This window comes from Astatotilapia calliptera, chromosome 14, assembly GCF_964374335.1.
Source record: "Astatotilapia calliptera chromosome 14, fAstCal68.1, whole genome shotgun sequence".
In the NCBI taxonomy this organism is placed as follows: Eukaryota; Metazoa; Chordata; class Actinopteri; order Cichliformes; family Cichlidae; genus Astatotilapia; species Astatotilapia calliptera.
Window position 1 is genome coordinate 25,342,087 of NC_137435.1, and position 26,606 is coordinate 25,368,692.

At 53.2% G+C, this 26,606-nt stretch overlaps 2 protein-coding genes and 1 long non-coding RNA gene across 3 annotated transcripts in view; 1 reads left to right on the forward strand and 2 right to left on the reverse strand.

The window, feature by feature from the left end:
* Positions 1-25,399, reverse strand: LOC145420020 (uncharacterized). The gene is made up of 4 exons (XM_080288717.1): positions 25,300-25,399; positions 16,400-16,517; positions 2,254-2,835; positions 1-1,374 (listed from the first exon to the last, which is right to left on the reverse strand). Exons 3-4 carry the CDS (start codon positions 2,572-2,574, stop codon positions 541-543), a joined length of 1,155 nt encoding a protein of 384 aa, XP_080144843.1. The 5' UTR covers positions 2,575-2,835; positions 16,400-16,517; positions 25,300-25,399; the 3' UTR covers positions 1-540.
* Positions 1-26,606, forward strand: part of LOC145420235 (TOG array regulator of axonemal microtubules protein 1-like) — a 321,547-nt gene that overhangs the window by 233,269 nt on the left and 61,672 nt on the right. The window lies entirely within an intron of this gene.
* Positions 1-26,606, reverse strand: part of LOC145420236 (uncharacterized) — a 210,664-nt gene that overhangs the window by 163,242 nt on the left and 20,816 nt on the right. The gene's annotated exons all lie outside the window — the stretch shown is intronic.

The following is a 26,606-nucleotide window of genomic DNA, read 5'->3' on the forward strand; positions in this document are numbered from 1 at the left end:
TAGTCACACAGCGGGGTACGATCGAAAGGTGACAACCTTACTTTTGGCGTGCAATGGACAGCGTTCAAGCAAAGCAAAGGCAAGAGTGTGCAATACAGGCCATTGCACTTAAACATTGCAAGTGACTACATACCTGTTGTAATGAGAGCCGTAGCTAGGGACAAGGCGCACAGTAACATCGCAACACGGCAAAAACACGAAAGGCGTAACGTTGCCATATCGTTCCCTGTCGATTCACCGAGGTTATTGTTAACGTGTGATACTTGTGGCTCCTGTCTTTGCCGTTCGGAATATATGAGTCTTAATAATCCCCCTCCCCTCCCCAACCCCGACCTAGGTAGTTCGGGGTTGGGGTAGTTCGGATCCCCGACCTACAGTCAGACACACAAGCAAAAAAAAAAAAAAAACAAACAAAAAAAACAAACCACACAACAAGACCGACCGATGTGCTCAACGAGCGTTTTATTTCGATGTGACATATGAATTAGGCAGTGTGGTTCCTATACTCTACAACAACAAAAGGTTCACACAGTCTATCGTTCACCTGTAATACACTTCGCCCTGCACACGGACCATTTCGCCCCCTTGTTGTAACTCTTCTCTGGTGTGACACAACAAAAGGAAAGCTGAAATCATGTCGTCTCTGGTGTACTGACCGTCCACGGACCTTTTGCCGCCCGTGCTCACGACATCCAAGCCCTTCTGTGATTTTGTTATGGTGACCATGGACATTTCCTCTCTCAGTTTACCCAGTAGCAACTTGCCCTGCTCCGCGTGCATTTTGTCCGTCAACCTGTGATCCGGTAACGATATCACATCGTGCGACTCCAGCACGCTCGAGGTGATAGCTGTGGGGAGATTGCCACCCCTGCGAGATCGCTTGTACATGCCCACGTTCATAGTCGAACCCATTCGGTTGCTGGAACCGGCACCCTTGGTGTAGCCCATAGTCATTTCTACAGCGTTGGTCTTCTTCGTGGCCTCGGAAAGCACGGCCCAGCCTAGAGACATCACGGTGTCGCAGTAACAAAGCGCACCCTTGCATATGCCGGAGACCGCGCTGAGCACCATGTCGAGTTTGGTCTTGGCGCTGACGTGTTTCCCGAGCATGTATTTGTTGTTGACGTGAGACCATTTGCTGTAGAATTTGATCAAAGACCCCGAACCCAACAGCGATTGTTCCATCAGGTTCTTCACGTCCACGAGTGCGTTGACGTACGTGTTTTGTTCGAATACTATAACCACAGGAACTTCCTTCCACATGACTCTGGGCATGAGCACCTTCAATAGCCTGACGTGAGCGCACAGCAGAGCCGAGTACACGCGAGTCACTTGATCCAGGTCCGCTATTTCCAACTCCTCTAAGCCCACCACCTGTAAGGGCAAAGAAAAAAAAAGAAAAGGACATCGACACACACATCATTGTCGGTCTGAGTAGATTGCGGACACACAATGTTTTGCGATACGTGTGAGATGTGCAGAAGAGACATCCGCCAGTTGCTCGCTGCTCCGTGGGACTATGTGATATCGCACTACGAATTCATGATCGTGTTCACCGCCTACCGCCGCAACATGACGTTCTACTCTAACATGGACTTGGGACAACTTAAGACCATGTATGCTCAACTGGTCTCGTACTCCCCTGCCAGGATCCTAGTGATCGACAAATTGGCGTCTACGTACAAGGCGCAGCACCGTCACGCCGCGGAGCTCGTCAGGCCCACCGTGCCTTGTACGCTGTCGGACGTTATAACCCTGGCGTTGGGCAACAGAGTGCCTAAGCGGTTCGTGCACGTTTGCATAGCCCAATGTAATTTTCTCAGTTACGACAATATGACATTGGCGTCTTTCGCGTCCGTAGAAGGCATCCGCGGCGGTGCTCTGAGATACATGGCTGTGTTACAAAGTCAGGGAGAGCGGGGGCGACGCGATCTGCACGTAATCATTTCCACCGCCATCACGGGGTGGATGATGAGATTGGCAGGTTTAGAGTGTACGTGCGGAACGTGGGCTCAGGTGATGGACATGGTGTCGTGCTCTACTGCGGATACCGAAACCTCGCTGACGTTACAATCGGAGGCCAGGGTGACCGCTTACATTTGTACACTGCTAGACCTCCACGCGGACGACTTGCCTCAGGGCGACACACAGGGAGACTCGCGACGACGACAACAACAACGGGCTAAGGTGGATTACGACTACGTGTTCGACGAACTGCTCGTGTCGGGCTTGTCAGCAGACGACCGCACTCACCGCCAATTGTCCGCCGCTTAGCTCCACGGCGCAGCACACTCCGGCGCAGGACTTGGAGCCTCCGCCGAACGTGGGGTCCATGCATATGTAGGCCCTGGCCACGCTACTCTGGACCATGCGTTCCAACTCCACGCAGTTGCTGGATAGGAACTTGTTTATGATACAAGCCTCGAACGGAGTAGTCGTGTCGCTCTTGGTGTCCGAAGAGGACGTGCTGCTGCTACCCGTCACCTCGCTCTCGAAGCCCCTAGGCACAATTATGTTCATCAGTTGCTTCAGATGGCTGTCTACGGAAATGTGCTGTGGACAGTAGATTCCCATGCAAACGCAGGTGGAGTCCGGGTCCCTGGCGTGGTGTTTACATTTGAAGCTCTGCGATACAACGTGATAGGCGGGTTCCCCGTCGTCCCCTCGGATGTCTGCTACTTTATTCAACCAAGGGGTGTTGTTGACGTGACTGGTGATGTGCACTTGTTTACGTCCCCTGAACGCTATATTGGGGAGAACGGCTAGTAGCACTTTGGAGCTGACGAATCCCACCTCGTCTACCAAGATCAGATCGGCGCTCTGGCCCCTACTCGCCTGTAACGAAAGCACAAAAACACACGGACAAAGTGCGATCAGAACCAACTGCGCGTCATCGCAATCGCGGCGAACGTGCATGCAACGGTCACAGAGGAATCGTGACACAAGACAGGAGGAAAAAAAAGGACAGGAAAAAGAAGGGCAGACACACAGAAGACGGCGATGGGATCGAGGGATCCGGGTGCGAATCTCCTACCTATGGGGTTAATAGACGATCCCCAGTGGGTGAGCTATTGCGTCGAAAACGCATGCACGTTCAGCAGCAGCGAGGCCCTAGGACACGTGTGTCACGATCACTGTAGTAGACACGTGTGCTCCGGCCCGGGGTGTACCTTGGTGCGCGACATGGTGGACTGGACGAAACGTAAGAGGTTGCCTCCGCCAGAGTGCCCCGTCGAACAACTGCTGGTGTTCCGCAAACCGCAAGTGGAATTCAGAGCCTCGTACCACATGCCGTCCAGGGACCTCAGCCTGGAATTGGGATACGGAGGCCTGGAGTACACGTCCGGACAGAACACAGCGCCGCCTCGTAACACGGACCTGAACCAGATGATTTTGACGGCTTCGTTGCCGGTGACGGTGGCGCTTTTCGCCACGCTATTGACCCGGGAGTTTTCCGACGAGTACCGCCATGTACATTACGATAGAGGGTCAACCAGCACCTCTATCGGAGTGTTGTGCTCGCCCTGGATGGCCATTACCCTGTCCCTTGCCAAAGAGGTAGCATTTAGGTCTGCCTTTCCGCTGAGGTGCTCGAGGGAACATCTGAGCGTAATTCGCGACGCGGCGTTCGGCAACGCCGTGGCCGTGTCGACTCTCTTCGATTGCAAAGAAGGTAAAATCAACCGGTTCATGAGAAAACTGGCCGGCAAATACAATGACAAGCACGCAAGTCGCACCGGGTTCTACACGATGGTGGCCATGGTCTCCCTCTGCCTTTTCCCGTATTTAAAGCATCGTGTATTGGGTACTATGTTCGACAACAGAAATCTGGTGATCATGTTCTTTGACAAAACTACAACTAAGCACAATCAGTGGTCCACTTTATCCACGCACGTGCATCGTCACGCCAACGACGCGGCGTTCGCCAAGAGAGTGCATCTGACGAACCCGGACAAGCGAAAGAGGCTACCTACCGCGGTCAGCGCGATCTTGGATACGTACATTTCAAACGCAGTATTACAGCAAGAGATGGACGACAGAGACCTCGCAGATGGCGGACAATGCAACGACCCACGCTCACAGCACACGGAGGAGACCGCGGAGAAAGGATCCGTCTCCGACCGTGCTACCGAGCGGCAAACCAAAAGGCTCTCGTCGAGAAAACGAAAAGGCCCGTGTTACGGAGGATACTACGAGGACGAGGGCGAGCGAGTTGGACAGAAAGTGACAGTTACGCGTCGGATGCTCGACCTACACACGCCGTGTTAGAGTTCACGCCGTATGTTATGTAATGTCATGTTACGTTATGATGTTTACCCGATGTGTGAGCGAGTGAGCAAAAAAAATAAAGCATCGTGTCATGAACACAGACTGGTGTCTTTTACTTTCTTTGTTGTCTTTATTGTCATCACCATTAGATTCATATACATGTTCATATACATGTTATACAGTACAACAAACAACAATTCCACCCTTAGACATGCACACAGTATGTATACATATTGGGGTGGTATGCACAACGGCAAAATCCGTGGGGCTCACGGGCCGCATCGGCCCGTCCTCTTCTTTGGCCGTCTTCTAGGCGTTTTGGCAGCCGACACCGGCCTTTTCCACTTCACGGTGTTTTTCATTCGCTCGGTCGAAGGTTTGCGCCTCCGTCTCGACTGTCTCGATTCTTCGTACTCGCGCCTAAGGTCTTCGATGTGAACGGCGTGGTCTTCCGCCAGCGCCGCGTTGTGTTTCTCCAACACGTCTCGTTTCCATCTCATGTTCACCAAAACGGTCAGAGGCATGTAGCCGCATTGAACGAGTGTATCGTAACAATGTTCGGGTTCTGACATCGATATCTTGTCAACAAAGTCTTTCTTTAGCGCAATCCCGCAACGCAAGCAGTTCCAGAATGCGTGAGAAGGGCATGTAGGCCGAGGCCCAGGGCACTGAGCGTCGATCGCCTGCTGCTGCGGCCGGCGTTCCGCCGGACACTCTAATCCCGACGTGGTCTTGGTCGAACACGTAGATTCCGTCGGCGTCCATCTCGTCGGGCGAGTCCCCCATGCGCACGTGTCCATGGTCCAGCTGACGAAGCGTGCAATACGCCGCGATGTGCGAGAATAACCAGATTAGAGCCGACACCTTTCTGTTATAGTTTGTAGGATTTAGCGTTTTTCGCAATTGCAACTCCAGGGCCGCGTCCAGGGTCGACTCGACCATGAGCGAGCGCTTCACCGATAGCACGTTCTTCACCAGCATCGAGGCGCTTTCCACGGGAAAGCCGGACGCCGTCAGGTGTTTGAATAGCACGACTCTGTCGGCCACGCATCCGTACCTGGGGTTGTATCTACGCAGGGGTCCTATCATCGCCATGCACACGTACGACAGTAGCTTGTCGTTGTTGCCGGTCGTCGAGATGGACTTTAGATTCATGCGGAGGTCCTCCGTTTTCACGGACACCGCGGTCCTGTCCACGGGTGTCAGTGCGTAGTGGTCCGAGAGCAGCTGCGCTCTCTGTCTGCTTCTGTTCAGCGAGCCGTAAAACCTGTACAGCGACGCGATGGGATAGGCGCTCAGATACCGAGGCGTCTCGAGTTCCCGGAGAGTTCGAGTGTGCAAGCAAAGCTGATGGAATATTTCTTTGCCCATCGTCTTCTGTTTAATCGTTTCGTCTCGTCTCTTAAGCATCGCTATCTGCTCGACGAACTTGCCCGGGTTCGCGACGCGCTCGCCCTCGTCGGCTCCCTGATTTATGAACATGGTTCTACGAGGTCCCAGGCGGCACATTTCGCCGTTTCCGTCGATGTGAAAATTCACGTTCGCTTGTCGCGCCTCGTCCCGCGCGTAAGGTATGTGTTCGTGTCTGAGCGTGAAGTGACAACAGGAAATCTGCCTCCTGACTTGCTCCCACGAGTCCATCGTGATCTCGGTTTCAAAATAGCACTCGGGGCACTCTTTGGTGTCCACCGACAGTTCTGGCATGAACGGATACCGTAGCATTATTATGAAAAAGCCCTGTAACAGGTCCAGCGTTGCCACGGTCTCCTCTATAGAGCAAGTCACAAAGTCCCGCAGTAAAGCTCTGTAGACGTCCACGGCCGCCGACAACGTGATCGGTTGAGCTTGATTCGACAGCATGAAGTGAGATCTCTCTAGCGCTTGGATCGTAAGCCACAGCGTGTACTCGCCGACTTGTTTATCCGTCGGTTGCTCCGGAGTACGCGCGGAGGACTTGGGTTCGCTGTAGGACGAGGTGAAATCTATCAGCCTGGGGTCGATCGTTCCCGTTATTCTGCCTCGACAGGCCATGTCGTAAAGCTCTAGCGTGGTCGACGGAGCGTTCGAAGCGCACACTCTATCGCCCCCGGAGCCAACTTGTCCGCTATCGACAGTTTCCTCTCCCACTCGGCGAGACACAAACTCAGGCCCATCCATCTCGGGTCTCGCGAACTCGTAGGGTGTTTCACGTCACCTCGTTTGGCGAGATGCGGCCAATGTTGCATCAGTTTGCTGTACAGAGACACGCCGACACGGCATAGGAAATCCGTGGGGCACGGACAGTTGCTGAACCTTGCCGTTATAGCCCTACTAGGGAGAGCCACGTTTCTGAATTCAGTCTCTAGCGTTTCGGGTAGCCGCTTGAAGGAGTACGCCGCAATTATTCCCCTTTGCTTAATACGAGGCGTTGTCACCACGACGACACGGTTAATGTCTCTGGCGATTGCTAGGGCTTGCTCGCGACCTCCCGGCGTAACAACTGCGACGGTTCTGCACGGGGTGCGGGCCATTGGTGTTATGTGATGGGATACCGCCACGGCGCACAGGGCTAGATTCAGCACATTGTCAGCCGCGGCATCCGAGTGCGCGATCCCACTCTCCTTCGCAAACACCGGCGTTAGCCCGCATCCGTACATCAGAACGGTGTACAAGTCGCAGGTGAGAGATCTGTAGTTGTACGGCTTGTAGAACTTGATCAACTTCCCGTCCTCCTGCAACTGCACTACTCCCGCGTAATCCTTGTTGTGGACGGGGTCGAAGAACACGTGTCCCTCGGTGGCAGGGGTAGCGTATGTAAACTCGATGGCAATGTGAGAGTTGAGTACCAGCACACCAGCTGCAGCCTCGTCGTACCACTCGCAGCCCAACGTCACCGAATCCGAGTCCTCGGGCCTCGGGTCTGCCCGAGGGCGACCGTCGGAGTCCTCGCTTTCACACGATTCGCCTTCGCTGACCGAAGAGCGCTCAGTCGTTCTCGCGAAAGATCTTTTGTGATCTACCGAATACCAAAACCTAGCTTTTTTGGGGACGAGCATGCCGTCCGAGACGCACCGTTGCCACCTGTGTATTTGCGTCTCGTACTGAGAATGGACAGCGCCGGCGTCGCGAACGGGAACCTGCGTGGGCTCATCGAGCCCAGACTCCCATCTGTATTTCAACTGAGATACTTTGAAACAAAAAGCCGACGGGTTGGTCTTAGACCAGGGTATAGGTCTGGCCCACAGTTCAGGTCCCCGTATCCCCTTAGGCACATTGTGGAATTCACAAAAACGCTTCAGTGAACGATCGCAGTAAATGTACACTCGGTCCAAGTCGTCGCCGGTTTCGGCGCCGTGCGATGCGTTGTCACAGTAGAGAGTCTCGACAGCTACATGCAGTCCGGCTTCTCTCTGTTGCCGTGAGAGCTGTACGCTTTTGCGATCCGCGTGCAACACTAGGTTACCGAAGCTGTTCACCCTCTCGGTTGCCACACCGTTAGCGAGCATCGCTTTCACGTCCGATCTCTCGGCGCACTGAGACGTACAAGATACGATGTAACTGCTTCTGCTGGACTTCAAAACATCCACCGCCGCGGGGAGGGTATGCGTCCACGGCTTGGTGTCACGCTCGGCTTCTGGTGTAAACACGGTCACGTTACGGGACCTAAACGGCCCCGCGGCTCTGGCGAACCAAGCCACAGAGCGTTGAATGTACGCGTAAACTCCCTGGCGAAAGCACCTAATCTCCAGTTCTTCGTGCACGGTCCCGGAAAGCATCACACGAGCCACAGCGTGAACGAATTCCGCGGCTGAACAAACCTGCGCGTCAGAAAACAGAAGGCTAGACTCGACGGCCGTGTCGCCGGTGCCCAAAGGACGGGCGTACCATTCGTTCGAGTGTACTATCGTTACGAGGTGCGCCGCGGGAACCGTGGATCTTTCGTCGAACGCATCCAGCGCGTGGTTCGATACTGTACAGAGACCCGTGGACCACAGCTTTTCGGCAGGACAGGCCATCACGCGCGAACACAAGATGTCGAAGCCTCGCCACACGAGCGGGTCTTTGAGCCGAGCCATCTCGGAATGTAACTCGATGCGATCCAGCGCGCTGCCCTCGGATTGCAACGTTGCTGCCACTCCGTTGCAAAAACGCTCAGGTGGCGCTCCGCATAGCCATCTGATAGCAGCAACGCCTGAGTCCTTAGGTCCTACGCTGACTAGGCTCTGAGATACAGGATACTCGTTTTCCCAGTCGCGTTCCACACCGCCGCGGTCGCGGCGCTTGACAAAAGTCCATTGCGCGCATACGAGCGAAGACCACGTTCTTCGCTCCACACTAGATACCTCCAACGGGTCCCTGTAACCGTTCCGCATGAACATCTCGTCGAGGACGGCGTGTTTAGGCCTACGTCTTATGGGGTCTTGTATGACAGTAGGATCTGGCCAGTCGGGTGTCTCGTTTCTCAGTACGTCCGTCCTGTACTGCGAGCTACTGTCCACTATCACCGCGACCGATTCCAAGTGTTGCACCAAAGGACCCTCGCCTTTGAGGTAGAACAACGGCGACTCCGAGGCGAACGCCACGGTGTGGCCGTCCACAACAGTTATACCCGGGAACCGCTTGACATCTGAGGATGTCGTCGTCAGTCGCAGAAAACGCCACGCGCCCAAGCTAGTGGTGACTTTCCCCGGGAAAGCGTCGACCTGTTCAAATTCAAACACCGGTCCTAGGGTTCTGGAATACGCTGCCCGAAGCAGCTCTTCTTCGTCCCCGCGAGGCAATAGGCCGCAGCCGTTGTAGAATTCCGAGCAGAGCAAAGGCGTCGGGTTGCAACATCTCGCGAGTAGCGTGGCCAATCTGTGATCTTGGGCGCATAGGAAAGCGCCCACCGTGTTGGCTCGCAACATGCGAGAGTTTGTCTCGTCCGTGCCCCTGGTCCATACCGACGCCCCCCTGTGCCTACTCAGGATTATCAGTCTATACGAGGGAAGGCAGTTGACCCTGCAACTCTGAGCCAAATGACTAAGAAGCGCATACACTGGATGAAGCCGGCCTCTACCGTGCACCACGAATTCGTAATCGAGCACGATGTCCCCTACTTTCATGTCGGGCACGCAGGGATGCACCGATCTGTAGAAACACGTCAAACACGCACTGACGTCGAAGTTCCTTTTAGCGCCCGCCGTTTCGGTCACCCTGACGCAGTGTCCGAGTAACACGGCCTCGTCCAAACAGGCCTCGTACGCGCAACCGCACTCGCCCACGGATCTGTCGGCTCGGGCCATCGCGTGCCGTCCCGGTTGGGACTTACGGGACAGGTGGAGTTTGTATTCGGCTAGAGGAGACGATAGCAGCTCCTCTTCCTCGATCCTGTCGCGGTCCGAGTCCACGGCGACGTGGATCAAAGGGAAAAACTCACCGTCTCCTATGACGGCTTTCTCCTCGCGTACCCGCGGAGGTTTTCGTCTCTTAGCCGCCACGATCCATGACATCGTCTCTCGTCGACACGCCGACGGATCGTCGCATTCTTCCGTCTCTACGTCAAATAGACATTGTTCGTATTTCGCGTGCGCAGACTTGAATAGGCGTACGAGTCTTTGTTCCTCGTAGCCTCTGGCGGTGTCGCTGCATATAGCTTGTTCGATCCTGGACATCGTCACCTCCGGCGGGCATTCCGATGCGGTCTGTTGCGCCCGCTCGTACGGGGATGACGGGGAATAATTTAGTTGAAAGAAGAAACCCGTTTGCTCCATCAACGGAGCCGGTAGGCCGTCGGCGCGACTCCCGTTGAGTTCGATCACACACAGGTCGTCGCTTAACACCGTGTCTTCACCCAGCCATTTGGGTCTTGGAACGACCCCCTTTGTCCGAGGTATGTGGAGCACAGCTCTCCCGCTCCCGTGCTTCTTGTGAAACACCCCACACGCTCTCAATATCTTTACGTTCAAAAGACCCAATGTGCGTACACCAACGGTCACACGTGCAAAGCACTTGCTGTCATCAACACCATGGCCAAATAACACACAGTGTCCCGTCGGAATCATGTGCGATCCAAATCTCAGCTTTGTTGTTGTCAAAGGTAGAACGCGATCCGACGCTCTGTCCTCATCGCGATCCGTTGCCCCCTGAGCGTGTTCGGCCGTTGTAGTAGTAGTAGTAGTAGTAGTAGTAGTAGTAGTAGTAGTAGCGTCTCCGTTTTCTTTGCCTTCAAAGTACAGTGCTTCTTGTGCGTCGAGCAAACCTTGCTCTATGTCAGGTGCCATTGGTCTTTCGGTACCCGGCACATGCAGTCTCACGGTCGAAACCAAAGGCCTGGGGTTAGCGGATAGCATCTTGCGTAGTTTCATCAAGCTCCCGTGCGATTCCACCCTTAGTTCAAACGTACTGTCGGTAGGCAGGACAAACGAGTCGGATAACGACAGATAAGTCGCCGTGATAACTTTAGCTTCGTCTAACTCTACATTCCAGGCAAAGAGAAGACCAGTCGGAGTGTTTGACAACTCTGTGTTGTCGTTCAGAGTCAGGCCTCTGAACGCAAGAATTGAATACATGATAGCAATGCAACTGGGAATCTCCAATCGTTTCTGGGTTACAATTGACATAGAGCCTGGCAACAGGCACACCGCGTGGTCAAACGCATAACCGCGAAACCCACGGCGTGTTGTTGGTGCTACACGATTGGAAGGTGTAGCTGGGAACACGCGTAGCGTTGCCACTTTAGCCGATGTGCCGTTGGTACACGTGGGAGCGTCACCGCTCATCTGCGCAGTGGATATAGCAAGCGGAGGCACGCCCGTGACTCCTCTGCGTATCACAAACGAAGAGTAATTACACGAAAACCATTCCGTTACACAACCCTCGGGTACGACAGAATCAGGGCAGTCTGCGGTCCGGTTCGTTTCCAAACAAGTGTCCTTGGGCACGACGATGACAGCGTCTCGTAGTATGTGTCTCAACACTACAACTAGCTCGTTTTCGGCTACGATCGAGAATCCCGCCGGCACCCTGACCATTTCCTCTAAACACATAAGGCCTCTCTGTACACTCGACGCATCCCCACGCCGACATTGATCGACGTGCCCTATGTTTGGCTTAACTAGGGTGTTGTCGGCAGCCCGCAACGGTTGTATGCTTCTCAGGTCCAAATCTCGTACTCCTTCTGGTATGTTGCACCGCAGCGTGAAAGCGCTCCCGAGCTCCGGATCGCCTAGGGCCAAAGCGCACAGTGTCCGAATTGTATCGGTTCGACAAGAGCTGTCAAACACCAAACACACCGACGTGTTCCACGAGGCCACCATCATATACAGACACACGCCGTCTGCGGTGTACACGAACTCAGAATCCATTTCCAATCCACGTATGTCTTTTTCCTTCACTGTGAAATACGCATCCCACGAGATACCGACAGACGGCTCGTGAAGGGACCGATGCGAGCCGTCACATAGGACCAGAGACAAAACCGCTCGATCGGCACGCTTCACAAACGCCGCATTGTCAAACAGGACTGTGCTCTCCTCAAAACGAGCGCATTCTTCACACGATAATTCTCTGGTTTCGTAAGGATCTGCAAAGTTGTGAAGTCGCACAATGCGCCCGCGGTCATCCGCCACGGTGTGGGTGCTGCGGGCCGTTCTCGCTTCGTACAGCAGCAATCCGTCGCTAGAGAGCACGGAGCTAGACGAGCGTATGTGTTTGCTGACATAGTCATCGTAAAATATTTTGCATCTAGTTAGAAACCTCGCCATCCAGATGGGATCTAGCTTAGGGTACACGGTGTTATTTGGTCCAAACAAATGTGACAACTCTTTGTCGACAAGCTGTAGCTTGCCTCGCTTTAGGCACGTGTACACATACGTTATGTATTTATCATGCATACGAGGCGGCCGTTTGTGGGGTCTGCCGTTGTGAATGATCACAGAGTTGTGTTTCCTGTCCTCCGGCAGGTTATCGCTACCATCATGACCGAACCTACGGGCGTCTCCGCTTCTCTTTGGAAGCGACATGCTGATTTCGACTACTCCGGGTCGCTGCGACCCTTGCTGTCTAGTGCAATTGATGCTGTGTTTCATAAATACAAATTAGCGGTTGAGGAAACCGCAGTGTCAATAACAGACGGACAATCGCCGGAATGCGAAGAGTCTATGACATTTAGCAACCAAGGGTCTGCTCATGATGTTGATGTTGGTGATGATTGTGATTATGATTATGATGACGATGATGATATGAGTTCAGCTGAATCACACGGGCAGCCAAACGCAAGCGGACCGTTTCTCAATTTTGATGACAGCGACAGCGACGTAACCATGACCATCTCGCCATCCGAACTGCATCATCAGCCGGACAAAAGTGTGGATCGGGACGTTGAGATCGCGTGGCAGCCTGCTAAGTGGCCACCAGCCGATTTACATAACACCTCTAGCTACCACAGAGAGCGCAAGTCAAACGACGAAGTAGCGTGCCACCGGTGTAAGGCCTACGATGCTCACTGCAAATCATCGGCTGAAAAGTACAGGAGGACGTTAGACAACTACACGAAAACCGTTTCAGAACTCATGGCGGGTTTCAAGAAAGTCTTGGAGAGATACCCCGAGCTCAAAGTAGACTGTAGCGATGAGCGTCTGTACTACATGGTGCAGGCGGCCTTAGGTCGCAATAACCTAGTTCGAGAAATGGTACGCTTATCCGCGACGAGAGCTGCCTGCTCGCCAAAGTCCTACGGCGAGTCTACGACGGCTGACATCGCCGCGGTACACGATGCCCTGAACATCTGCTACAACGACGCAGATGCGCTCAGGTTGATATTAGACAGATACGCTGATCTGTATGTGCGATACATACAAGTTTGGCGCGAAATGTGCGCGAAGGTGTCCAAAGACATCACGGTGATGGAACTGTTGAATTACACCGAGGGAAGACCCGGTGTTGAACACGGAGAACCCTGGTGTGAAGCCAGAGCGTACATACGCCGCATAATCGACAGGTCGAAGCGCCTGGCGCCGCGCTCTGTGGCTGATTACTGCGCTGAGAAACTGAACGCTCTGAACCTCAAATTGACACGCGTTCCCCGGGACCAGGGTGTTCACAAAGAGGATCTCGAAGTACTGCTGGAAGACATGCGACAGAGACTGGACCTGGATGCGAAACAATGCGCCTCGGATTCTCACATGTCTGACCTGTACTTGGACGTTCGGAGCGACCTCGCGGTACTAGACACGTTAGTTGGTGTGGGATCGCTCTCTGCCAAGACGCTGTTACACGAGAGACATTTGCTTGTGTGTCAGATACGCAAATTGGTGAAAACTCAGGGTTGCGTTCAATTCCACTGACCGAAATGCCGCAGTGGAAACGCGCCCTGTGAGTGGAAGTGCGAGCGGTACTGGAGATCACGTTACCGACATGTACTAATAACCCCTCTGTTGTATATGTGATTGTTTAAGGCAACGATATCATGGACAGTCAGTGTGACTACTTGGTGTTGGATATACCTAAAGGGCCAAAGGAGGATGATGATGATGATGTGGATTGTGAAGTATGCAAAGAACCGATACGACAAGGGTTTTACGAATGGAAAGGTGGGGCGATATGCGTGTCGTTGGACCAAGCCACAGCCGGAGCCATGGTACCCTACGTAGATGCGGGGATCAGCGAGCACGCTTCTGGTGAGGCAGTGGCGAAGTCATCCACCACGGCCGTGTGGTACGTGGCGGACAGCACTGTGGTTGAATTGAAAGGGGACATACATCTACAAGACATACCACCCAACGGCACCTGGTTGTCATCGCCCGAGGAATGCTTGCGTTCGATTCTACGGCTACGGGGCGCGTATTTGGCATGCATCGCTCTGCCCGAGCTTAACAGAATGGTGATAGAGCAGAAGAACGACGACGGATTGCTAGGCTTGATTCGCGACTACTTGGCGGACACTGACAATTTATCCTGGGCCGTGGATTTGTTCGGTGCGTTCGCATGCGATGCCATGCTGGCTCCCGTGCTGCATGTGATCTTGCGATCGAGCTGGGTGAAGGAACGCAAGGACACACTGGACACTAACAACGATCTCAAGTTAGGTTGGGCGCAAGAATTCTACGACTACAAATGCGTTGCCAAAGACGCCAGAGGATGCCCGATGTTCACGCATCTGCGTGATTGTGGAGACGCGTGCGGCAACGAGCACACGGCGATCACACGCCTCGTGCTCCGCTCAATGAGACTGTCGGGTTACACGCCTTGGTCCGCTGTGCATGCTGTCCGCGTAGCAGAGGTTGCTATAGCGAAGGTAAAGTGTCGACTGTGCAGAGCTCGTCTTCTGGCCTCCTGTGCGTTTCTAATAGAGTGTGCCGCCGTAGAAGCGTCTGGGGAAGGCGATTGGCTTGTGCGAAACGAAGCCGTGATAGAATTATGTTGGATTCTGTACGGCATAAACTTTGGAGAGTGCCCCGGGTCCGATGATGAAAACTTAAAAAACTGGGCCCTGGCTACGGTGGCGCATTCCGTGGGATACCATGTGTACAAGCCTCGAGAGCAACAGGACGCAGAGGCCCTGGTGGTTATGTTCGCAAATGACCACGTATCTACGAGAGCACGCGAGATGTCCGACGAATCGCCGCTGCCGCCGCCGCCGTCGTCGTCCAGTCAAGCGTACGAACCCGACCACGAGCTCGAGAGTAAAATACGCGCAAACGCTAGATACTCCACTGGCGAGAAGCTGTCGCGTCGCACAGATAAGGTAACGGAAGAGTTATACGCCGACATATCCACTGCAGTGGATGTGATGGACGTGGCTCCGATTGCCATGGAAGCCAGAGCGCAAGACCCGGAGGACGTGACTTTAGCCATTCTGTTGTGTTTCCCCAGAGTCGCGGAAAACGCGATAGATCAACTGACGTTCGAGCCGCCTGGGAGAAAATGCTACACGACGGAGTTGTGGCCCGTGTTTGTAAATTCCACCAGGGCTTGTTACCAGTTATTTAGAGCGCTGGCCATTCCGGTCGCCCCGAGCCCGGCGTACTTACTTGAACTGTTGGCCAGGGGCTGGAGAGGCCTACCCGAACGCACGCTGCAACGGTTCCTGCCCATGACAGCAGGCCCGTGTTGGCACGTGGATCGCAAACACTACGACGTTTACTTCTTAGGTCCACTGGGGAATCTCGTGTCGTTGGGGGTGATGACGGAGAGCGACAGAGGGGCGATCGTCGAAGCGCTTCACCGCGGACTCGTGCCCTGCTTTGCAGGTCGAGGCGATAGCTCGTGCGATCGCCTCTTGAGCTCGACTTTAGCGCTGAGCTTTGCCGCGTGCGGGGTCACGGCGCTGTCTCGGTCTAGCCAGGCCGTCGCCTCGGCTCTTGCGTGCGACTTGGTCTGCGTTACTTCGGGAGGACTGTTATATTTCGCGGCTTGGTATCTCATGGTGTATCTATCGGCTATATACGCTCACCCGACGTTACGGAGCAAGTTGTTACAGTCGGGGTCCGACGCCGACAAGTGCCTGTGTCGCACGTTTGACATTTCCGACGCGGCCGACTCAGTCGTGGAGTACAGGAGCGGGGAAATGTCAAAGGCCACGCGCTTGGTGTTTCGGGACATGCTCGCCGAACACACCCGCCTCAGACTGGTGCAGCTTTACGTGCCCGAGATGCTGACACAGCTGCCTTACGTACGTCGCACGGCCCTGCTACCGGCAACCGTGAAGATGGCTATAGAAAGCAGAGACCGTTGGTTCGCCGAACATCACGGTCGAGCCAGTCGACGCGAGGCCGATGCTACTACGGGGCCTAAGTTCGAGTACCTGGGTAACATAGCGTACGGTCTTCACAGCAGCATTAAGGGCAAACTGAGCGCAGACACAATTAGACCCGTGGCGACGTCGCTGGTGGACGGCACCGTCCGAGACTTTGATTTGTGGTGCGATTCGCTATTCGTGTACAGTAGTAGTACGGACCACGGTGACACAGAAGAATCGCTCCGTGGCACACTGGAGGACGGTGACACTACTTTCACGGATGTTGCAGAATCAGTCGACGAGGGTCTCGTGTCGACACCGGACAAGCCGATCGACGAGACGACAAATTCAAATACAACCACCGGCGAGGAGACTACACATCAACACGATGTTGACGTCGAGGTGGACATGTTGACAATGGGTGTAGCTAACCTTAGTGTGTCCCAGGGCGTCGTACCAAGACAACACTGTGTATGCAAGGGACTTGTGGTCGACAGCGTCGAGAATCTGGGGTTTGACGAGGAGGACGCGTTCTTGGCGAAGCTGGCCCCTGCGAACAAAGAGGAGTACACAGTAAATGACGATCCCGTGATAAACAATCCCTGCATGACAAACATAGGTCGGACATCATACAGTGTACGGGGGTCCAAGGACCACCACGACGTGAACGCCGACAACATTTATCCATGGTTGATACAAGCGTTATGGGTGCTCACGACTAAACGGTCCCATGCTACTAGCGAGCCCAGGACACCAGAAACGCTCGCAGTTATGGTACATTTGATAGTGAAAAGACTCCCAAGTCAACACAGTACGCTTTCGGTGTGCAACGATATTGTGCAACTGCGTGAAATCTGCGACAGAGAGCGTGAGTTTGTCCCTATAACGGCTATAGTCGGAGGTATGTTTGGGCTGAACATCCAAGTGATCGCGCACGGAAGCGAATACAACGTGTTCAATCCGTACTATGTAAACCGGCCCCACGGTGCGTTGCATTTGACCCAGCGCGGTTGGTGTGTCATCAGCGATCAACCTACACCACGGGGATCGATACCCGTGGGTGACACCTTGAAGGAATATCTTCGCTTGAATGACATTGCAGTGAAACCGGTGAAAAGCGACGGGTACTGTGGATTTCACACCGCTTCGGTGTTATTGGACCTGGGGCCAGAATGTTCATTCGAGGCACGAGATATATTGGTACGAAAAACGGCGGCTCATATCTTTGCGCAAAGAGCGCAGAACCGAGAATTTACAGTGTACCTTAATGACAATAAAGTCGACGGTGAAAATGCTTTGTACACTCTGCTTATGACACCGGAGAGATGGCTTTCGGTGGATGAAGTACATTTCATCTTATTAGCCCACGGGAAAAACTCTCTGTTCATAACAAAGAACTCATACCCTCTGTACAGCGATGAACATGTTTATTTCCACATTGACAATAATCATTTCCAACCTATTATTAGGGCAACAATGCCCTGAGCGGTCCTTGAATGTACAATAAAAAAAAAACCAAGCACTCGTAGACATACAGCAAATGTAATCTGTGTGTGTATAATAAAGAACCCTTGCCCTATGTACAGAGATGAACATGTTCATTTTCACATTGACAAGAATAAAAATCACTTGTGGATATATATATATATATATAGCAAATGAAACCCAGTGCAGCAGGGACTAGTTGTGGCACTCATTAAAGCATTAAAGCAAACACACAGGCGTGCACGCGCATAAATTGGCATTCATATATACATGTACTGGTCAAAGTGAACAGGGAGACAAATCAGTCGTAATAAACACTGTGACGTGTGTTCATATAGTCAACACCGCAGTTCAATGCGTGCACGTAGCTATGATTGCGCTCAGTGTCAGGGACGGGCGATGCGGGTTGGGGAGGTTGCTCTGTTTCGAGGGAAGGTGGTGTTCGTGGTAGCGACACGGCATCTGCTCTCTGGCGGGATGCTCGTGCTTGTGACACGGCTGGGGTCGGTGTAGAAATTGACCTGCGGGGGACTCTGCTTTTGGATGGTCTTGGCGCAGGAAGCTGTCTTTGAGCAGGAGCGGTTTCGTTGGGCTCACGTGCAGGAATCCTCGTTGTGGTCGAAGAACGACGCCGTGTGGTCAAAGAAGAACGTTGTTTATTTTTCGATGAATGTTGTGGGATCAACGTAGGCAGTGGCAGAGCGTCCGCTGCCTGTACCGGTTCGACTATTATGACCTTGTTCCACTTGACGTACTGATTGTGTATTTGCACATGAAACGGCGCAAACGGTGCAGACCGGCAGTTTGCCGTCGGTACAGTGAAAGGCTGATATGTTTCGCATTCACCCAGGAGAGACAATATGTGCACGTCCCGCACGTCTTGCTGTGTTAACTGCTCATACATACTATAGAAAACCTCTATGTCGCCATCGGGAACGTCGTTTTCGTAATCGTCGGGCAGGTTTTCCCACTGAGGTACAAATCGGTCGAGGTCTAACGTTCTGAGCGTGTCGGTGATGGCACGCACACCACCCGGCACTGGCGCAATGGGACTGTCAAAGTCCTCTTTCGCGTTCTTGCGCACGCAGACCTGCGAAATCAGTTTGGACGTGATGTGATCGAGCAGACATGCCAGCAAATCCACTTTGAAGCGCGCGCCGTCTCTCCATATCCTACCAGGGTGTAGTCTCAACAGGGGAAACCCGAGTATACTCATTGTGAGGATTTGTGCTTTGATAAGACAAGTGGTGACGTGGTACGCCAGCGTACACTTTTGGCTGTCGGTCATATTTGCCAATCCGTCTGGACTCCCTAAATTCCATTCGCCCACATGCTCCCCGACAAAGGCCCCGGTGACGCCTGTGTCCGTGAAGGGCATCTTCATGAGGTGCAAGGCGAATGTCCTTGCCACAAACGGGTGTATCTGCAACCGCGTGTGCATGTCCAGTACAGTCTCCAATAACTCTGCGTCTTCGGAGAAAATCCTGTGGATCAAAAGCCCGGCGACGTTCTGTGTAGTCAGTACGTGGCCCAAGTACAAGGCTTCTGTGCTCTTGATGTCGAGAATGGAATCTATTCTCATGCCGATCGGGAATTCGTTGACGTGTAGACACACGTAGCGAAACCCCCGCTCGGGTGGCTTCGATAGATCTACTGCGTAGTATACCCTAGCGCCCGTCTTGCAGTTTATTGTCACCGATGGTATATCCGATCGTGTGTAGGTGAATTCCTTCGGACGGGTAAATTTTCTCGTCAGTCTAGAACATACGTATATGCCCATAATGTAGTTCGAGTTGATATCCTCGACAGCTGTTCTGTAAACATCGGACGCCTGCTGAGCGTTGGCATCGCAACCGTGCGTGCAAACGACTTTCTCTAAGCCCACGGTGGGGTTGGTTTGAGGCGTGTCGGGGGTTTTCCTTAGCATTAGCTTAGTGGCATAGCCTTTGTGTTTCTGGATCTCGAAGGCTGTCGTGAAAGCCATTGTGAAGTAGGGCGAGTGCGTCGTCCCGTAGCGTGCATCGTTCAGGTGACTGTACTGCACTCCGTTAGACCTCCATTTTGGCACTTTATCTAAGAACCTCAGATCGGCTTCGGTTGTAGCACGCAGTACTTCTGGCTCGTCCGATGTGTATTCGCTTGGGTACAGGACACTGTCAGGTAGTTCGATCGCCGATGCGTCGTCTGTCGGCAGTGGATTTCTTTGGGCGCGCCGTGCACTGTCACCGCTCACAGGGCTCTCGAGTCGGACGTCATGTACGGCCTGGGTTGGCTGGTCGTCTCCATGACTCGGACCCGCTGGCGTGTCATCGCAACCACCCATCTGCTCACACTGTGGCGCCACCGTTTGCTTCTTGCGTTTGTCTGTGTTACTCAAAGCCAATATGTCACAGTCTTCGCCATTTCTAACATGCATTTTGTCGGCCGCTACATTGGGAAACAAGCTCGAGATCATGGTGTTGACATCAAAAGAGGTTACATCGTAGGGGTCTACCTCCTCGCCGTCTACCTCCTCGCTGTCTACCTCCTCGGCGTCTACCTCCTCGCCGTCTACCTCCATGTTCAGCATTGGAGCAACGATGTCGTAGGAATGATTTGTGGCGTTGTGCAGCATCAGCGTGGAAGCGTCTATAGTATCGAGATCCTCGATGTGTGCCATCAGCGGATATCCAGCGTTTAAATCATCGACGTCCGCCAGCGAGGTCCCAGTGTCAAACAAGCGGCTGTCGAATGAAAAGCTGATGGAATGGCATGGCTCGCTCGGGACAACGTTGTCCCCTATACTTGGAAATGTGATGTTGTGGGTGTCGTTGTTATGGGGAAAGTTCATTAGCTCTATGATGATGGGCTCATCGGTGTGCGTTTCAACATAAGACATTTTAGGTCGAGCGCTGCCGTTGTCCTGCGGATCGCTGCCGCTGTCAGGAGCCAAGGGCCTCTTACCGGGTCCGTGGTAGGCATTATTACTAGCTTGGCTACGACGGAATTCATGTCGGCGTATTATCATGTCGTTGGGCATAGACACACACATAGCATTCACTGTGAGTGCACTTGCCAGTCCTCTGAAACATTCTAGCACTCTTGTGCCAGGCCTGTGGATCGGCGCGGTGAGAGATCCTTCAGATGGCACGGTTTGCTTCGGTGGTATCTCGATGACGGTGACGCGGACAGGTTCGGTCAGGCCGATCTCCGACAGCCGATCTCTCATAACGCTGTCGTCCGTCACGCTGTCGCCCAGCCAGACATAGCCGCCGTCCACTGTCGACATGCATCGGACGCCAAACGATTCGGGTTGTAACGCGTCCCAAGTGCTCAGATCACGGAAGCCTTCTTTGCACAAGAGTAAGAACTGCGACTCGATAGTATCGGCACTGTCCGACGCGTCACTACTCCACCAACTGTCCACTGCACTCTCGACATCACCGGTGAGGGGTAGCAATATCTGCACCATTATCCCACAACAGGCCTTCCTCAGGCTCGTCTCGTCCGCCGCACTGTTTACTGCCCTGTACATCTTATTCATACAGACATAGGGTAATAGAGACACGACGTCCCACGTGCGCGTGTTCACTAGCAACGTCTTGATCAAGTCTCGGTGGGTAGCATACAGTTGCCTGGGAGGCACTGTGTTTTTCTCGTAGATATCTCTGAAGCAGCCCAACACGCCCGCGGCAACCCTGTGCCTGGTCACGGGTAGAATGGGATTGTCGTTACAGTGTTCCGGCGACAGCCACGACTCGAGAGGAATCCAGATCTCGTGTAGTGATACAATTGCACGCAGCGACAGCACGGTGCAGTCCACAGACTCCTCCAACACCAGCGAGTCCAGCCTGGGGGCGAGCGGTTTGCAACACGGCAGCGACATACCTAAGGACTCCCAATCTCTGGTGTTGTACGTTGTCACAGTGGCGTCCAAGACTGTATTGATGTGAAGCTTAGGCACGGGTGTCTGTAGCGAATACACGACAGAGTTGTCGTTTGCACGTGCGACGCTTTGTAATGTCGGAGACGAACATAGCGGAGCGTTGTACGCGTCGTCCTCGCACCACACGTCGCGGCATATGCACGCACTCTTGACAAACGAGTAGAGGGGTTCCGGTGTTCTATCTGCAAATTTGTCGTGTACAGGGTTCCACGTGCCGTGGGTTGTGGTGTTGGGCATTTCAAGATAATAAGGGATCTTGAGATTCAGTACCTTAGAGCTTTGTCGGTTCGTGTATCTCCACCACAGCTTTAGGAAAGTGATATCCTTATTCTGTCTATCGTGAAAGGTCAATGGCGTCTCTCCGTGCCCGTACTTGCTGTAGATGACAAGCACCAGTTCCTGCCTGCTCGCCTGATCGCTGTGTAACACGTGTCGTTTGTTCTTCACTGACCCCAGAAACAACATCACAAAATATGGCGTGTGGTACACAGCTAAGTGTTCCAAGTGTTTCAGAGACAACTGTTCCAAATCCGACATCTCACACCACGGTCTTCTGTTCTCGATCCCGTAGGCGACGGTTCCGTCGGCGGTCGGGGCCATTGTCACGCCATTGCACAATGCGCATCGATTGTCAGTGGCTACCCCGGGAAAAAACACACTCAATTTAAGTTGACATTGATGAGTGCGACACGGTTTGTCTTTATGAATGTAGCAGAAATCACGATACTGTCCATGGTCATGGCCGCTGACCGCGGCGTATGACTCCTGGTAATAGTACAGATGGTTGAGAGCGTCTTGGGTCGTTTCGAAAGTCACGTCGTTGTGCAAGGCTCCAGAATGCAGCGCTTTGGCAATGCGCTTCCACTCTGTAACACCATAATCCTGTTGAGCCATGACACTGTCCTGAAATACAAAGCGTGAAACAGTATGGACTAGATGATAGTGTGCTTTATAAATAGTGTATAGTGCTACCCCAGTCTTTGCCTGATGGTGTACTACCTCAGTCTTTGTCTGATGGTAGCCCCAGCAGTGGCAATTTATTCACACACACACACACACACATACACACACACACACACAAATTTCCAAACGAAGGAGACAGCTTAGAGTATCGCACAATACGACGATCAAAGCCTGAACATGTTAAGCGAAGTGTCTGCGTCTGGTACAGTGTGACACAACATCATCTTGTACTGAGCGGTCTCCCAGTGGTAATACAGTGTGTGCTGAACGGCAAGGCCTTGACAGTCAGCGGCGTCTGTTTTGAGTGTCCATTCGATCAAGTCTGCCTTCATCTCATCTGTTATGTTCACGTCTGCGTATCTATCGCCACAAGTGTAAGGCGTTGGATGGCACGAACCCATTGAGGGTAACGTGTACCAGACGTCGAGCGGTTTACCTTGACAAGGCGAGCCCATCCTGCTTCTAGGGCCCGTAACGTGGCCGATTGCGGCCGTAGCTGTGGCTAAATCGCCGGTGAAATGTGTGTGTGTGAAAAACGACATGCCGGCGCGAGGAGGCTGCGGTAAAACGCCGGTGAATGTGTCCATGTCCACTAGTATATACCGGACTCCGAGAGTTTCGGCAGTGTAGTCTACCATCTGCACGTCCGAGGGCAATTCGTTGGAGTGGCCAAAGAGCCAACTCAACACTTTGCATTCTGTGTTCTGTACATCGCCGTTGTGGTTAGACCATAAGATGGCTTTCATGCCTTTGATCCTGGGTATGGCGTGGACGCATCTCGTTCTGGTGTCGAACGCCTTCCACCGTAGGTCTAACACATACATCCTCTCTGTCCTGATGGCCACTTCGTAACGCTCGGAGGCTGACATGTATCCGGGTGGATGCACCGACTCCACGATACCCAACGCTGCGGCCTCTCCGAATATCCTATTGCCGTACTCGGGCGTGAGCCTACTCTGTTTGCGCGTCACAATGTACATGGCGCTGTAGTTATCGCAGCCCGGGAACATGTCAATCGTTATGGCGTTCGGCAGCTCGGGGTCGACGGCTGTTCGGTTAAGGTTGAATTGTTCAATCACAGCTACGGGTCTGTCCACTGTGCAGCCAAAGTGCGTAGGCCTTCTTCTGTACACGTAAAGCCCCGGAGGCAGCCACTTGGATCTCTGTATCTGATACACAACCACAGCGTCGCAACACTTGGTGTAGTCCGTGCTGCGATGGTTCAATATCCATCTGTACGCTGTGACGACTTGGCTCATCTCGAAGGCCCACAGCGGCCTGCCTCCGGATCGCGCTCGATATGCTGCTGCTCTCGCGGAGACCCGGTCGTGTCTCACGTGATCGACTCGTCGCACTATATCACCGGCTTTGCCGTCTGTACGCTGATCACAAGGACAGCGTACCTTTGCCGAACCGGAGGTCCGCTGCAGCAGTACGTGTACGCTGTGAGCAAAGTTGAACCTGTGATCTGAACACGGGGCCGCCGACATCATTTCAGTCAGACGGAAGCCTTCCGCCCCGGGGACGTAGACCATGTCATCTATCACAGGCATGGGCTCCAGCGACAGTGCTTTGAATAGAGCACAGCAAAGCCCTCGGTTCGCCATCGAAAACGCTTCGTTGTCCGCGACTCGGGTTCCAGAAGAGCTGCTGAGAGATTGCGAGACGAAACGCAAAGACGCTCTGGTCAGGTCTGTGTGCAAAGCTACGAACCTGTACAGGCGCGTATCTACGACGAGCTACAAAGACACGCGGAGCGGCCGACTGGGTAAACCCGGACACAAAAAACACAACAGCAATGACTCGAAGTGCCTAGTGTGTCGGGTGACCTTGGTGAAAAGCAGCAAAGACAGACACAGAGCAGGCGTCAAGCTTCGGTGTCCCTGCAACGTGAGAGTTTGCAGCATGTGTTTAAGAGGCAATCCTACATGGTACTTAAGTCAGCCGCACTTCACGTCGTGTGAGGTCATGTCGCGCTTTGTGTGCGGGATATGCTCGACCTTTCAGGATGCTGTGGAAAAAGTGTGCTGTCTTTGGCTCTGTACTGGATGCTCGGCCGGGCGTAGCGCGGGCGAGCCTTGTGTCAAATGTTCACGAGAGACTACACGCGGCAAGCGTCGTGAAATGTGCACGTTGTGGCCAAAGACGAGATCTGCGGCGGACTGCCCGGCGGATGACACACGGCGCGTTTGCGACGTGAGCAAAGTGGACCGTTATAGACAGGAGATCAGACATCGTGTACTGCGCAAAGTGTCGCAAAGCAGACACATTTCTCCATCTGACATCAAAGTATTGTTTCATGACACGCACGCCGCGTCCGAGCCGTGTGCGTGTGATTCCACTCAGGGATCGGCTCTGTGCACAAGCTGCACTCCGGTGCTGACCATAATGGAACTGCTGGCTAAGAACCCCAAGCCCCTGATGGCGTCTCTCGCAGAGAGAGCTATACCGGGTAGAGCCCTCGTTCGACACACGTACAATAGAGACCTGTTACTGCAAATGTTAAACGATCAACGTTTGCCATTTTGTTCAAACGCACATAACTGCAAAGGCATGCTGGTCAGCGCAGCCGACGGCAAACGCCGGCCGCTGAGAGCGTTGATATCACCTCAAGCGTACGCCGACGTCGCGAGGTGTGACAACGACACCGCGAACACATATGGAGCAAGCCCTACGGCTTGCATATTGTGTTTGCTGTTCAACCAATCGAGCTCTGTGTCACGCATGCTGAGCTCAGAATCACTGTACCTAGAGCCACCGCCAGCTGGACCCGTGTACTATTTCAACATAAAGTTGTCACCTGACGTTGGAATACCACAAGTCGACATTGGAGAATATCACAATTACACAGTGTGCTTTAAAGGCACGGCGTGCTGCTTCAAACCTACATTCTATTACAACTGGAGAGACGTGTTGGCTGCATTACGGATTGACAACGTGGGAAAGGTAACACTCTTACCTGTGTGTTGAACGAAGTGAAGCTCGACGGAATCCTGGGCTTGAACTGGTGTGAACTGGTGTGAACTGGACGAAGCGGTCTCCTGTGTGTGTATTCGAGAAAAAAAATCACAATCAATTACACGGTCTGCTTCAACACTAGGTTTACTAACCTGCTCAAATTTGCGTAACTTCCCTAAACCCAACACCCCCTAGAATTACTGGCTTTTTTATTTTCTGGTGCAAGTCCCGAAGTGTTAATCACCCATGCTGAGATTTTCACAGGTCGTCAGCTTGTTTCTTCTCCGGTTTTTTTGTTGTGCAAACCACCCATTATCCTTGAGGCCTGGCACATTTACATTTGCTCACTCGGAGTTGCTCAGATCCAAGGCAGGCCAAACCTCTGTGTTAAAACTTTCAGAAATGCCTGCCGTATCTATACAAAATATGCCACACATTCACACCTCCCTCGACTCTCAGCACAGATCTTCCATTGTGCCATGCAGGTGCAAGAGAGCTGCAACAGGAAGCGCAGCAGGTTTACCTGTGCGACATGTCAGAAATTCACCTGTGCCAAATGCAGGGATGATGGATACTGGGTCTGCAAACGCTGTAAAGTCTGAAACACTTGGAAATAAAACAGACGTGTGTACCCGTATATTGTGAATGTGTGTCTTTTGCATGTAGGTTGTAACACAGACGTTTGGCCTGCCTTGGATCTGAGTAAACAAATGCCAATGTTACACACACACACACACACACACACACACACACACACACACACACACAGCAAATCTGGTTCTCACCGACCCACAGCTGTGTTGCCGATGAAGAATAAAGCCAGCTGCTGACCTGTGTGAGTGCTACTATTGTTCTGAAACCATGGGCACGAAGGTCGCGGTACCTGTCAAGACATACGATGGTGATGTGTTCCTCGTTAAAGTATGCCCGAGAGGTACGGGTTGCAATACTCCTATAGATGACATTAACGTCAAGGGACGCGTGGAGCTTGGAATCCACCTCGACCTCTGTAAATCGGAAGCCTACCCATGTTCACTCGGGTGTGACCTCACCTCATTGCCGACCGACATTGTAGTGTCCACATGCAGTGGGAGTGTGCGTTTGGGAGACACGTACCACATTACGGCAAAAGGCGACGTTGTGGTGAACGACAACCTGGACTCGCTTGCAAAAGGCCCAGCTAAACGTGATGAACTGCGAGTGCACCTTAACAAGGACGAACGCTCCTGTGTCGTCTACACTGCCGGCGCGGACCCCGATCGGCGCGACCACGGCGTATGCATTATCGCCTCTAACTTCATAGAACCG

What these genes read in the sequence shown, in the direction of transcription:
- LOC145420020 (XM_080288717.1), bottom strand. Translation starts at nt 2,574, where the DNA reads ATGGGAATCTACTGTCCACAGCACATTTCCGTAGACAGCCATCTGAAG. An exon ending in TAAGCGGCGGACAATTGGCG is followed by an intron (nt 1,375 to 2,253) that starts GTGAGTGCGGTC and finishes TTGCCCTTACAG; the next exon opens with GTGGTGGGCTTAGAGGAGTT.